At 55.9% G+C, this 14,186-nt stretch overlaps 2 protein-coding genes across 10 annotated transcripts; one reads left to right on the top strand and one right to left on the bottom strand.

The window, feature by feature from the left end:
* Nucleotides 1-3,490: 3,490 nt before the first annotated feature.
* On the top strand, nucleotides 3,491-4,731 carry SCO2 (synthesis of cytochrome C oxidase 2). Its single transcript, XM_031605058.2, has 2 exons — nucleotides 3,491-3,560; nucleotides 3,854-4,731. The coding sequence occupies exon 2, from the start codon at nucleotides 3,856-3,858 to the stop codon at nucleotides 4,600-4,602; it is 747 nt and encodes a 248-aa protein (XP_031460918.2). The 5' UTR covers nucleotides 3,491-3,560; nucleotides 3,854-3,855; the 3' UTR covers nucleotides 4,603-4,731.
* On the bottom strand, nucleotides 4,713-14,170 carry NCAPH2 (non-SMC condensin II complex subunit H2). Of its 9 annotated transcripts, XM_031605056.2 has the most exons (21): nucleotides 14,056-14,170; nucleotides 13,026-13,232; nucleotides 12,273-12,374; nucleotides 11,778-11,833; nucleotides 10,107-10,182; nucleotides 9,184-9,255; nucleotides 8,993-9,072; nucleotides 8,489-8,643; nucleotides 8,059-8,151; nucleotides 7,712-7,821; nucleotides 7,558-7,629; nucleotides 7,069-7,135; nucleotides 6,851-6,958; nucleotides 6,699-6,752; nucleotides 6,063-6,133; nucleotides 5,888-5,990; nucleotides 5,747-5,812; nucleotides 5,505-5,557; nucleotides 5,284-5,385; nucleotides 5,059-5,208; nucleotides 4,713-4,963 (listed from the first exon to the last, which is right to left on the bottom strand). In XM_031605056.2, the coding sequence occupies exons 2-21, from the start codon at nucleotides 13,167-13,169 to the stop codon at nucleotides 4,826-4,828; spliced, it is 1,872 nt and encodes a 623-aa protein (XP_031460916.2). In that variant the 5' UTR covers nucleotides 13,170-13,232; nucleotides 14,056-14,170; the 3' UTR covers nucleotides 4,713-4,825. The 9 variants fall into 9 exon arrangements, with proteins under 9 accessions (XP_031460916.2, XP_031460915.2, XP_089984592.1 ...); XM_031605055.2 differs by having other exon boundaries at nucleotides 5,888-6,133; XM_090128466.1 differs by adding an exon at nucleotides 13,724-13,817 and having other exon boundaries at nucleotides 5,059-5,557; nucleotides 5,888-6,133.
* Between the last annotated feature and the right edge of the window lie 16 nt (nucleotides 14,171-14,186).

The following is a 14,186-nucleotide window of genomic DNA, read 5'->3' as shown; positions in this document are numbered from 1 at the left end:
ACCTTTCAAAGAGTTGATTCCCCTCCTGTTTATAGGCTCCCTTTAGGTATTGAAATGCTGCAGTGAGGTCACCCCACAGCCTTCTCTTCTCCAGGCTGAACAAGCCCAGCTCCCTCAGCCTGTCTTCATAGGGGAGGTCCCGGCACTGCAGCACGGACCGGAGCAGCTCCATCGGGAGCATGGAGAGCCTGGATCAGCCCGGCCACTCTTACTACGAGGACACCCCATCACCTGTTGAGCAAGTGGGACTCAGCCCACAGCTCCTTCTCATCCAGCTCCAACACCTGGGATAAAAGGCACTGCGCCTTTTATCCCTGCGCCCTGAGGGCGCCGCCGGCCCTGAGGGTCCCTGCAAGCCCCCAGACCCAATTTACCTGCAGACAGGTGCTGAAGGAGCGGAAACGCGGCGCAGCGCTCGGCATTCCGTGCCTCCGCAGCCTCCGGTGCGCAGGGACAGCCAGCGGGCATCCCCAGCCTGCGAGCATCCACAGCCTGCGGGCATCCACAGCCTTCGAGCATCTCCAGCCTGCGAGCATCCCCAGCCTTCGAGCATCCCCAGCCAGCCAGCATCCCCAGCCTTCAAGCATCCCCAGCCTGCGAGCATCCCCAGCCAGCCAGCATCCCCAGCCAGCCAGCATCCCCAGCCTTCGAGCATCCACAGCCTGCGAGCATCCCCAGCCTTCGAGCATCCACAGCCAGCCAGCATCCCCAGCCTGCGAGCATCCCCAGCCTGCGAGCATCCCCAGCCTGCGAGCATCCCCAGCCTTCGAGCATCCCCAGCCTGCGAGCATCCCCAGCCTGCGAGCATCCCCAGCCAGCGGGCATCCCCAGCCAGCGCCCGCCGCCCCGCCGCACGCCCAGGGGAGGTGGATCTCCGACGGTTCCCTGTGCCAGCGGGACAAAGACGGCGAGGGGAGCAGCGGGAGGATGCCGTCAACCTGTCCCCTCCAGGGAGAACCTCTCCGCCGATCAGTACTACGTGCTGAGCTCCCACCCTGACCGCTGCGCTGGAGACGGCGGGGATCGGTCCTACCCGGAGAGCAGCGCGCACCGTGTGTCGGATGCAGGGATGGAGACAGCGGGGGACACCGTGCTGCCGTCCCCTCTGCGAGGCCATCGTCACAGCGCTCCCGAGCAGCTGCTGGCCTCCCAGCTCCGCGCCCTCCATGCGAGCACCAACAGCGGGCGGGCATCGCCTGCATCCCCAGCACCCGATAACCACCGCTGGACCACGTCCTCGCTGCACGTCCCATTATTACGAATATTATTATTTTTAACCATTCTTAGTGCTTCAGCTCCCCCATGATCACCATTTCCGTGTTTCCGATTTTGATTAATACCCCGTTATTATTAGCAGCAGTATTTTCCCGATTTCTGCCCAAATTCATCACGTTTAATACTGTTATTCTTCTCGCTATTAATACATGACTTATTGTTTTTATTATTAAGTGCCCTAACCCCTTCATTACCACCACTTTGGTCACTCTATTTCCTATTGTTGACGATTACCCCATTATTAATATTATTATTAGTGCCCCAATTCCTTATACCACTACGTGTCATTGACAACACAATTATTATTACTGATAACGTTTAATATTTTTGTTATTAAGTGCCGCAAATCCTCCATTATTTTCCCCCTTTTTAGGGTCCTTTTTGGGGTTTCCCGTTTTGGGGGTTTCCATTTGGTGTCCCCCTATTAGAGATCTTATTTTGAGAGTCCCCTTTCTTAGGAGTTCCATTTAGATTTCCCCTTCTGGGGTTCCCCTTTTTGGGTCCCCCTTTTTTGGGGTTCCCATTTTGGGAGTCTCCTCTTTTATGGGTTCAACTTGGGAGTCCCCATTTGAGGCTCCCATTTTGGGTTCTCCATTTGGGGTCCCCATTTTGGGGGGGGCGAGTCTTTTTTACAGGTTCCATTTAGGGTCCACCTTTTGGTGCCCCATTTGGGGGTGTCTTTTTGGGGTTCTCATTATGGGGGTCCCCTTTTTAGAGGTTCAATTTAGGGTTCCCCTTTTGGAGTTCCCCCTTTGGTTCTCCCTACCAGGGTTCTCATTTTTGGGGTCCCCCTTTTGGGATTCCCATTTTGCAGTTCCAATTTTGAGGTCCCCCTTTTGAGTCTCCATTTGGAGTCCTCCTATTGGGGTTACCATTTTTGAGGTCCACTTTTTTAGGGGTCCCATTTTGGGTTCCCCTTTTTGGGGTTCCCGTTTTGGGAGTGTCCTTTTTTAAGGGTTCAATTTGGAAGTCCCCATTTGGGGCTCCCATTTTGGGGGCCCCCCCTTTCTAAGGGTTCCATTTGGGATTCCCCTTTTGGAATCATCACTTGGGATCCTCCTTTTGGGGTTCTCATTATGAGGGTTCCCTTTTTTAGGCGTTCCATTTAGGGTTCTCCTTTTGGAGTTCCCCCTTTGGGTTCTCCCTACTGGGGTTTGCATTTTTGGGGTCACCCTTTTGGGATTCCCATTTTGCAGTTCCAATTTTGAGGTCCCCCTTTTGAGGTCTTCATTTAGAGCCCTCCTATTGAGGATCCAAGTATTGGGTCCCCTTTTTTATGGGTCCCACTTGAGATTTCTCTTTTGGGTTCTCTATTTGGAGTCCCCCTATTGAGTTTCTCATTTTGGGGGTCCCCTTTTTTAGGGATTCTATTTGGGGTTCTCATTTTGGGGTCACCATTTGGGGTCCCCCTGCTGGGGTTCTCCCTTTTTTAGGGGTTCCATTTAGGATTCCCCTTTTGGAGTTCCCATTTTGGGATTCTATTTGGGGTCTTCATACCTATTGGGGTATGCATTTTTGGGGTCCCCTTTTCTAGGGGTCCCACTTGAGTTTCTCTATTTTGGGTCCCTCTATTGAGTTTTTCATTTTGGGGGTCCCCTTTTTTAGGGATTCTATTTGGGGTTCTCATTTTGGGGTCACCATTTGGGATCACCCTACTGGGGTTCTCATTATGCGGGTCCCCTTTTTTAGCGGTTCCATTTAGGATTCCCCTTTTGGGTTCCCATTTTGGGGTTCTATTCGGGGTCTTCATCCTTCTTGGGGTATACATTTTTGGGGTCCCCTTTTTTAGCGGTTCCACTTGAGGTTCTCTATTTGGGGTCCCCCTGTTGAGATTCTCATTTTGATGGTCCCCTTTTTTAAGGATTCCATTCGGGGTCCCCCTTTTGGGGTTCTCATTTTGGGTTCCCTTTTTTTAGTGGTCCCATTTGGGGTCCCCCTTTTTGGGGCTCCCCCTTTTTGGGGTTTCCATTTGGATAAGCGCGGCTCCATCAGCGCCGTGGTTGCACCACCTGGGTGGGGCGCTGTGCAACCGCAGCAAGGTACGAGGCAGTGGTGTCCCTTCTATCCCACCGTACTCTATGGTTCGCGCTGCCTCCCATCCCTCTCCGCTCTATGATCGCGGGCAGAGCAGAGCGGCCCGCACTATCCCGCTGCGCTACGGCGCCCCCTGGCGGTAAGCAGCTAACAACACAAGACTCCGCCTCATCACCGCGCACGCGCGAATCGCCTGGCCCCGCCCCTTCCGGTTGATCACTTCCGGGTGTGGGCGCTGCGGCGCTGGCCAGGTGTGATGGAGCGGAGGGGTCGGGGGGGGCGGTAAAAGGGCACCAGGAGGGACTGGGGGGGGGAAGGGGATGTCGCAGCGTAGAACAGGGTCAGAAAGCAACGGGAGGCATAGAGATGGGGCTCAGTCTATGGGCATCGGGGTCACAGGGCGCAGAGGTAGGGCAGGGAGCCGGGAGACCGGGGGGTCCTTGGGGTGAGAGGGGAGCGGGGGGGGGGTCAGAACGCAGCGTGAGGGGGGGGGGGAGGATGCGGCTGCTATCATAAGGCTCTGACGGCCGCCCCCTCCCCGCAGTCATGGCTCTGCTGCCCGCCCGCTGCCTGCGCCTCTTCCCCCTCCGCCCCCCGCAGCTCCCAGCCCCAACCCGCGGGCTGAGCGGGGCCCGGGGGGGTCCGACCCCGGTTCTGCCCCTGGGCCGCCGGCTGGCCGTGGTGACGGCGGTGGGGGGCGCGGCTGGAGGTGCGTGGCTGTATTTACGTGCTCGGAAGGAACGGGAGCGGCGGGAGAGACGGCAGCGGGAACTGCGAGCTTTGGCGCTGGGACAAGGCAACTTCCAGCTGGTGGATCACCGCGGGCGGCCCCGCTGCAAAGCCGACTTCCGCGGTCAGTGGGTGCTGCTTTACTTCGGCTTCACGCATTGCCCCGACGTCTGCCCGGAGGAGCTGGAGAAACTGAGCCGGGTGGTGGAGCTGTTGGACCGCGACGCGGCTTTACCCCCGGTGCAGCCGCTCTTCATTACTGTGGACCCCGAGCGCGACGATGTGGCGGCGGTGGGACGTTACGTGCGGGATTTCCACCCGCGGTTGCTGGGGCTGACGGGGAGCCCTGAGCAGGTGAGGGCGGTGAGCAGTGCCTACCGTGTCTACGCCAGTGCCGGGCCCAAAGATGAGGATGGTGATTACATTGTGGACCACACCATCATTATTTACCTGCTGGCACCTGACGGGCTCTTCCTGGATTATTACAACCGCAGCAAGACAGCTGACAAGATTGCTGAGAGCGTGCGGCGACACATGGAGAGCTATGAGCCACTCCTTGACTGAGTAGTGCAGCCCTGCCAGGACAGGGACAGCCCCCAAAGGGACTCTTCTTGCTTCTATAACCCACCAACCCACAGAGACACTTTGTTCACATCCCCAAAAACAAGGCCGCCTTTACCAAAGTTGGGAGGTTTATTGCTGAGAGGAAGGAGAACCTTGATGCTGTGGGATCGTAGGGGATGGGGGCTGTACAAAGTGGATGGGGGGGGCATATGGGGAGAGAGGTTCATTGGCAGGCTGAGGGAGCCATGTAGGTGCGGAAGCGCTCGTGTGCCCGCTCCCGTGTCAGCAGCCGCAGCCGTACTGTGTCCACTGCCTCCTCCAGCCCTGGGTCCTGTGCCACCTCCACGGTGTAGTCGTTGGCCTAAGGAGAGGAGCAAGGCCTGGGGGCTGCAGTAAAGACCCCCCCCCCCTCTCCACCTCCCACCATTCCCCCCAGGAGCTCCCTCCCACACTCACCAGCTGCAATGAGGCCAGCATGTAGCGGCACACCTCGAAGGGTGGCAGGCCGGCCACCAGGCTGGCGAAGGACTGCCACTCACCCAGGCTGCTGAAGCGAGCTGCCAGCCTGTCCCCATAGCTGTGGATGTCGAAGGCAGTGCGCTCTTCCTGCAGGACAGCAGGGTGATTCTTCTGCCTCCCTCCAGCCCCACTGCTGCTCCCCCAACTCCCCCAGCAAAGTACCTGCTCCTGCAGTGCCGGCCCCATCTTCTCCTCCCAAAGGCGGATGTGCTGGGAGAGCTCTGTCTCCTGCACATACCTCTGGGAATTGGCAATGAACAGCTCCTGCAAGTACAAAGGGACACAGGGAGAATGAAGAAAAGGACAACGTGGGGATAAGGAACACCTACAGCACCCACTGTGACCATGCTGTCCCCTGCCCTGAGCTCGGGCACAACACTTACCACGTTCTTCCTCACCAGCTCCTCATAGCTTAGCGCATCTGCATCACAGGGAGCTGTGAGAGGGCAGTGTCACCAGTGTGGTGGGGGAAAAACTGCGTGCCTGGCCCTGTGCCACCAGGTGAGGACAGGGACGCACGTTCCCCATGGGTGGGACACAAAACCAGAACCCCCACGGCTGCTCAAGATGCACCGCAGTGGCTGAAGGATGGGGTACCCTCCTCACAGCTCCCCCAGGGGCTCACCCATAGCTTTCTCAACTAGATTCTCCACATCCTCCTCCTGGATGTCCTCGTGTTCCACAAAGTCATCTGCAGGAAGAGCAGACGGTGCTCAGGACCCCCACGGCCCCCGCAGCAGCTCAGCCTTGGGGTCTCCAGCAGTACCTGCTGCTTCCCCATCCTCTTCATTGCCCCGCTCCTCCTCCAGCGCACCCAGCTCTTCCTCCTCCTCTTCTTCATGCTCCAGTGGTAGTGACAAGGGTGGCCCCTGGGGAAAAGCAGCACTGAGCCCCCACCCAGCGTGTCTCCCACCATCCCCCAACCCTTCCTGCATGCTCACCATCCTGCTCTGCAGCTTCCTCTGTGCCGCTAGCCTCTCCTTCTGCTGTTTCCAGTACAGCACCTCCAGATCTGCACAGACAGCACAGGCACAGATCAACACCCCCCTGCAGCCCCTGACAGGCTGAGGCTGCCTGGGTCCCCCCCCCAGTGTGGTTTTGGGGCTGCAGCCCTGCCTTAGAACCCGTCCTTCTCTCTGCATGTCACACCACTGCTGTGCCAACAAGCTGGAAGCTCCCCAGCCTCCCTGAATGTAGAAGAGATTTTGCAGCAAAAAGGGGCAAGGCTCTGTATAGCAACGTTTAGAAGCTGCTTTTCAAATGAGGAATGGCTGCAGGACTGGAAGTCACAGATTTTTGTGCTGTGAACATTAAACACAACAAATCCTCATCCATCTTAAGTTGTCAAACTGCTTATTCCTCCTGTCTTTTGCTTCAGCCCTCACACAGCCTCACCACAGAAATCTGAGCTTTGCAGCCTGCAGGGTGCCCCTTCTCCAAGGTGTTTATCTCTTTTTCAGCTCTCAGTCACCCCAGTAAGGATTACTGCCTTTTCCCAGTGCAAACCCGACCCAACAAGGGCTTCACAGCACAACTGCTGCACCTGGAGCCCTGTGCATCACTGCAGCCCAACCCACCAGCAAACGTCGGCCCTTTCCTCCTGGTTTTCCTGCAGTCAGCACTGTTGTTGTCTGAGAAGAACAGGATTGCAGTTAGAAACCCCTACAGGTGCAGTCCAGTGAAGAGAACAGGCAGCAGCACCCAGGTAAGGTCTGGCCACAACACTCACAGGTGGCAGAAAACCATTTCAAGAAGTCCTGAAGCTTTCTGGATCCCTTCCTTTTCCGCTTGCTACCAACCACATCATCCATGCCACGTGGCACCAGGAAGGGCCTCCCTGTGGGGCAGAAGGAGATGATCTGCAGGGAGAACCCTGTTCTAGCCTTTGGAGGTGAGCAGCCTCAAGGCATGTGAGCAGACACTCTTCCACAGCCCCACCTCAAATACCTTTCCTGAAGGGTTTGTCCTCGGAGTCACCAAAGGGGTCAAGGCTTTGCCAGGGATCCAGCATCTCCTGGTGGAAGAAGCGAGTGTGTATGAGCACTGGCAGAGCACTGTGGGGCACACTGCAGCTGTGTGGCTCTGCAAACCCTTTCACAGGTATTGGTGCAGCACTAACTGCAGTGCAGAGTGCTTCCTACAGCGTCCAGGCTTTAAAAGGACAAGAGGTGAGGGCCTTGTGTTGCACCAGGGGAGGGTCAGCGTGGGTATTAGGAAAAAAAAAAAAAATTCTTCTCCAAATGAGTGGTCAGGCTTCCCAGGGCAGTGAAAGAGTCCCCACCTCTGGAGGTGCTCAAGAAACATGAAGATGTAGCACTTGGGAGCATGGTTTAGAGTGCATTGTGATGATGGGTTGACAGTCGGACTTCTCTTTCTTTGAGAATCATGGAGGTGGGAAAAGATCTAGGATTTGCTTTTGCTCTGTGTCCCCCCTACCTTGATGTGGGGCTGAAGGTCCTCAGCAGGGGCTCGCTGCCGCAGCACATAACCCTTCACCTGGGGCACGCTCTAGCAGACACAGAAGGAACATCAGGCAGTGAGCCACAGGGCAGCCAGGCTCCAGAGCCCTACCAAGCCCTATCTGCCCTACCCGCTGTGACTCAATGTGTTCATTGGCAGCTGGAGTCACTTCCATGTTGTCCTCAGGGTCCACAAGCAAGTCATCCCCACCATCGTGGTCATCATCTGGTCCTGCAGCACCTAGTGGGGCAAGCAAACGGTCAGCAGCTATGAGATCATTAAGGATCTCCCTTTTCCACTCTACCCAATGAGGATTTCCCCTGAGGAAGAGGCATTACTTTGCAAACCATGTCAAACAGGCCAGGTAGGGTCGGGGGACAGAGGAGGAGCACCCCACGCAGCAGCAGCTGCCTGAAGACAGGACAACCCAGCCCAGCAGGATGGAGGGACAGACCCCACTGATCCTGCACATCTCACCTCCATCATCTGAGAAGTTCAGTGCCTGGACAGGCATCGCACCGGTGCTCACACGTAGGGATTCCCTCCCACCGATGACAGAGGACTGTGCTCCTGCCAAGGGACAGAGGTGTGGTCACTGTGCTTTGCCCACAGGACTTCAAATGCCAGCAGAGCAGCCATGGTGCTGCTCCTTCCTACTGAGGCCGATGGCCTCCCCAGCCCAACAAACCCCATTCAAGGAGTCAGAAATCTTTGGCTGAAGGAAGGGTGGCAGAGAAAAGGCAGTGCCACATCTCCTGCTCCCAAGGAGCTGGGCTGTTCTCGTTGCTTTTGCTCACATCCTCTCTCGAGGCAGAAGGGAAGCATCCCAGCAGTGCCTCCCTGCTCTGTGCAGCCCACAGCCCACTCCTCAAGATGAGGAGTCTGGGTCCTCACCCCAGCACTGTACCTACTGCTCCACCAGTGTTGTTCTCTTCACGGTGCCGATCCTGCAAACACACTGGGGAGAGCCCTGCCAGCTCCAGCATGAAGGCTCCACTGGTGTGAGGGGTGCACGTGTTCATCCTGAAATCCTTCCTGCTGGCCAGGATCTCCCCCTTCCGGCTGCAGACATGGGGACTGTCAGGGCTCTGTGCCCCCCCCAGGACAGAGGGAGCAGAGCCAAGGCATCCCCAGGCCAACAGGAATGCAGACTGTCCCCACTTGCCATACTCTGGTTTCCCTGGCCATGCAAAGCCCTGCCCGCCCACCCCAGAGCAGCCCCTGCCTTGCCACTCCCTCTGTGCCTCCCTGTCCTGCATCAGGACCCACCCCCACATCTCAGTGCACTTGGGATTACTCTTCCTGCCTGCCTGCCAGGGGAAAAGGAATGACCCTTCTGCCATGGAATGGGGGCAGTCAGACTGTGCTGTGAAGCAAGTTGGGGGCCAGCTGAAGGCTGGGGGACTTTCACCTGAACAGAGGGTTGTTTGTCTTCTCAGCCTCTTCTGGGGGAACCAAAGACATTGGAGTCAAGGGAACAACGTTCACAGCCTGCAAGAGAACAGGAGTCAAAGAGCTCTGCTGGGCAGGCAGCAGGGATTCAGTGAGAAGAGTCTGATATGAGGGAGGGGAGACCAGAAGGACAACAGCAGCTTCCCTTACACTGGGCTGATGGTCCATTTTCAAGTCCACACTGGCCTGGCTGGTGTTGCTGATGTCATCCAGAGAAAGGAACTGCAGAGAGAGGACCACACCAGTGATCAACAGGGCTAATTCCATTGTGCCATAGTATCCTTTGGGGACCGTGTGGCCCTGATGGGACAGAGAGGACATGGGGCAACCCCATGGCTGTGACCATATGGGTGGGAGAACAGCTGTGACTTTTGAGGTTCTGGGCTGTTCTGGACAGCACTTACAGGAGAAATCACAGAACCACATGGATTGGAAGGGACCTCTGGAGATCCCCTCAGCCAACTTTTCCCCAGGTGCACAGCCCCAGGGCTCTCAGCCTGTCCCTATCAGGAGATGCTCCAGGCCCCCCATCATCTCCACAGCACTCCACTGGGCTCTCTTCAGCAGTTTCCAGCCTGCCTGGAACTGGGGGGTCCTGCACTGGCAGAGCAGTGGGGAGGAGCACCCTCCCCTCTGGGCCACCAGGGCACAGTGCTGGCTCATGGTCAGGCTGTTGGCTACCAGGACCACAAGGTCCTTCTAAGCAGAGCTCCTTTCCAGCTATTCAGCCCCAGCCTGAGTCCTGATGCTGTCCTTGTTCCTCCCCAGGCATTTGGTGAACCTCATCAGGCTCCTCTCTGCCCACCCAGGTCAAAGGAAGACTGAGGCTCAGGGCAGAGATCTCTAAATGGAGCAGAGAGAATAAACTCTCCCAGCAGGGCTGCAAGGCAGCAGGTCCTGTCCTTTGGAGGCCAGCACAGAAATTTCACAACAAGAACCTCTCAAAGTGCTCCTGCTTTCCCTGGGTGCAGGAGCAGGCAGATGCAGGGCTGAACACCCTCTGCAGCAGCAGAACACACACAGAACACACACAGAGCACACCTGCAGGAGCACACCCACCACCACCTCCTTACCTCTTCCTTCTCCATCCCAAAGGTTGCATCTGCATCCTTGCCATCTGGTCCCACGGAACAGGGCTGCTTTTCCCGCCTGCATCAAGGAGCAAAGGCACAGTCAGAGGCCCAGCCCAGTGCTAGCCAAAGGCAAAGCAGTGGCAGTTTTCCTCCAGCTGCACTGCACACAGCAAGCCAGCAGTTTCCAGCATGACCCTGAAGCAGAAGCATCCCAGACAGCATAGGCAGGAGAGTGCAGACCACAGCATGGCTGTCAGCACCATCAGCCAGCCATGAACGGCATCAGCTCGTGTCCAGGGAGCTGCCATGTGTGCTCCTGGTGCTCCTCTGCTGCTGCCCAGGAAAAAAAAAGGGGGCTGTGAAAAAGAAGGGGGATGTGGACTCTTCAGCAGTGTCTGTGTGATAGGACAAGGGGAGATTGTTTCCAGCTAACAGAGGAACTGGAGCAAGGTCTTCAAACTGAGGGCAGCAAGGCACTGCACAGGTTGCTCATACAGGTGGTGCTGCCCCATCCCTGCACACAGCCACACTCAGGGCTCTGAACACTGATGGAGCTGTGGGGCTCCCTGCTCACTGCAGGCAGTGGGACCAGATGGCCTTTAAAGATCCCATCCAACCCAAACCATTATATGGTTCTTCTCAAAAAACCCATCTTCTTACAGAAAACCTGTCTGCAGGCAGACAGAACTGCCTGCTGTAAGCTGATCCTGCCTTAGTGGGAACCACGTTCTGAACTTGAGCCAGGCTGGCAGCAGACGAGTTATGAAAGACAGTTGGGAAACGGTGACAGCAAGAGCAGTGCCCTAATCTCAGCAACAGTGGAGAAATAAATCACAAGCTGCTTTGCCATGTAGGCCAGGCCGTTGCACACTGGACTCTGCAGGATGCTGGGCTCTGCCCTCTTCTTACACAACAGCAGAGTGCTGTAACAAAACCACAGCACAAAGCCACTGGAAGAGCTCTGGGGGAAGAGCTTGGCCAAGCCCTCCAAACTAAAATAAGTCCTGCTGGGGCTTTCTACAGAATCCCAGAAGCATAGGGGTTGGAAGGAACCTCTGGAGATCACCCAGTTCAGCTTCCTACCCTTGCAGCAGCTGCACACAGAGCATCCCAGCAGGTTTGGATCTCTGCACAGGAGACTCCCCCACCTCTCTGGGCAGCTGTGCCAGGGCTCTGCCACCCTCACAGCACAGAGCTCTTCCTCACACTCACACAGAACTCCCTGGGCTCCAGTCTGTGCCTGCTGCCCCTTGTCCTGGTGTTGGGCACCTCCAAACACAGCCCATCCCCTCCTCTGACCCTTTCAGATATCCACCAGCACTGCTCAGACTCCCCTCAGCCTTCTCTTCACGTGCACAGCCCTGGGGCTCTCATCTTCTCATCAGAAAGGTGCTCCAGGCCCTTTGTGTCCTTTCACACCATCCCACAGAAACCCTAAGGTTCAGAGAACTTTTTACAGGTCCTGAGACCAACTCTGCAATAGGAAGGTTGGTTGCTGAAGCAAATGACTGCCCTAAGGGAAGAGAGCTTAGCAGGGCTGTGCTGTAATGGGGAAGGGGACATCAAGCGAGAAGCACACGACCACATTTTTTGCAACAACAGTGAAATCATGCAGGCAGATCCTGGCCTCTTCACAGGTGGTCTGCCTGGAGAATGGAGGGCATTACTCACTTCTTGTTGGAGATGGAGTCGAGTGCCTGGTAGACCAGCGAGTACAGGTACTCCACCTGCAAAATAGGAACCAGACTTGGAGACAGAGAAAGCAAGTCCCAGAAAAACCCCTCCAGCTGATGGCCACGGCCCTCCTCTTATCCTCAGACAGCCAGAGCTCAGTTTGTCGATAATCCCTTTGTTCTTTTCCCTGTTGAAGCCATTTGGACTGCACGTTTGGGAAAGGAGAGGGTTACTGTTGTTGGTTTGGCTTTTTTTTTTTTTTCCTCCCTATATTCCACCCTCTAGAGAGAAGTTGAGCAGCAAATTCTTGTTTTCTTTCCAAGATATTCTGGTTTGCCAATGTCAGCACACATAAAAGGGCAGGATTCAGAAATTATATCCATTGGCTTTTATTACAACCAAGCCTTTCAAACTCCAGGACAGCTCCCCAGAGCAGCTCCTGCACAAACCTTGGCCCCAGGACTACGATGTGGCAATGCCCTCAGTGCTCACCTTCTTGCTGTAGATGCAGGCAGAGCCCTGGATTAACAGAGCTGCCTCTATGAAGTTCATGGTTGTTTTGCCACCATCAAAGGAAATACAGATTTGGTCCAGCTGTAAAATACAGAAGAAAAAGGGAAAATGAAATGCTGGTTTCCAGAATTGATTTGAGAGCAGCATAACAAAAGGATAAAATCCAGATATTAGCAGTGTACTTAATGTGATGTCCAGGGGACCAAAACTGAAAGTGAATGCAGAGAGGGAAGGCATCCTGTTCACAGCACCCCAGCGCTGTGGGAGCTGAAAGGGACCTGTGCAGCTCCCCCATTTCAGCCCTCACTCAGCAGTTCCCTGCAGCAGCTGCACACAGAGCATCCCAGCAGGTTTGGATCTCTGCACAGAAGGAGATTCCCCCACCTCTCTGGGCAGCTGTGCCAGGGCTCTGCCACCCTCACAGCACAGAGCTCTTCCTCACACTCACACAGAACTCCCTGGGCTCCAGTCTGTGCCCTCTGCCCCTTGTCCTGGTGCTGGGCACCACCAAACACAGCTTGGCCCCCTCCTTTCAGATACTGTTCAGTATTTACCCCCTCTCCCTTATAGCCCAAGGAGCTTCTCCATAGCCACACTGCAAGAAACACATCCCCAGCACCCCCTAAAAGCAGAGAACACGCAGAATGGACAGATGTGAGATACTGCTGGATTTCACAACCACAGGCACTGACAAAAACACTCTTTGTGCCCACAGTGTTGCAGAGCCCTCACCTCCTCCAGGTACTCCCCGAGCTGTGCAGCCACGTCCACCTCCCAGTTCTTGGTGAGGTCACGGATGGGCTGTAGAAGGTGTGCAAAGCGTGACTCCACATCCTCCATGGCAGCAGCTGCAGGTTGGGCACAGTTGGGCATCATCAGCTGACCGCTGTGCTCCCTCCACACCCCGGGTCTCTCAGGATGATGTTTTCCAGCAGTTGCCTGTTATAATGTTATAGCATTATAGAATCATTGAAGTTGGAAAAGACCTCCAAGATCTCAACCCACATCACTAAGCCCTAAGAAAGATAGGGAGCTGTTGGAGAGGGTCCAGAGGAGGGCCACAAAGATGATGAGAGGGCTGGAGCACCTCCCCTACGAATTCAAGCTGAGGGAGCTGGGCTTGTTCAGCCTGGAGAAGGCTGAGGGGTGACCTCATTGCAGCCTTGCAGGACCTAAAGGGAGCCTACAAACAGGAGGGGAATCATCTCTTTGAAAGGGTTGATGACTGCAGGACAAGGGAAAATGGTTTGAAGTTAAGGGAAGGAAGACTGAGGTTGGATGTCAGGGGGAAGTTGTTTGCTGTGAGAGTGGTGAGGTGCTGGAACAGCTGGCCAGAGAGGCTGTGGATGCCCTGTCCATCCCTGGAGGTGTTCAAGGCCAGGTTGGATGGGCCCTGGGCAGCTATGAAATGTGGATTTTGGTGGCCTTGCCTGTGGTAGAGAGGTTGGAACTTCCTGATCCTTGAGGTCCCTTCCAACACAAACCACTCTAAGATTCTGCCCCAAGTTTAACACCTCCACACACCTAAAGGCAAAAAAAGGTTCAAAAGGCAGCAGAAGCTTTCAGCTTCAGTAGAATAAACGCTTTAAGTAAACACACCCCACAAAAACCAAAGTAACCCTACGCCAGCACCGAGAGCCGCAGAAGGGCTTGGGTTGGGAAGGGCCTCCACAGAACCACAGAGCGGCTCAGGGCCCTGGGATCGGGCTTCAGCTGCGACAGCAGCCTCACACTCTCGCGAAGAGCCACACGAACAACTCACCCCACAGGAACCCCTCGGTTGAGGAGGAATAAAGTGAAGCGCTCCCTCAGCCCCGCCCGGTAACCAGTTCTCTCCGCGCCGCCATTTTGTGTTTCCCGCCCAAACGCGACGTCACGTGACGTCACGCGTGA

The sequence above is a fragment of the Phasianus colchicus genome, chromosome 1 (assembly GCF_987193195.1).
Source record: "Phasianus colchicus chromosome 1, bPhaCol1.hap1.1, whole genome shotgun sequence".
Taxonomy (NCBI): domain Eukaryota; kingdom Metazoa; phylum Chordata; class Aves; order Galliformes; family Phasianidae; genus Phasianus; species Phasianus colchicus.
Note: the sequence above shows the minus strand (reverse complement) of the source record. Positions and strands in the feature narration are given on the sequence as shown.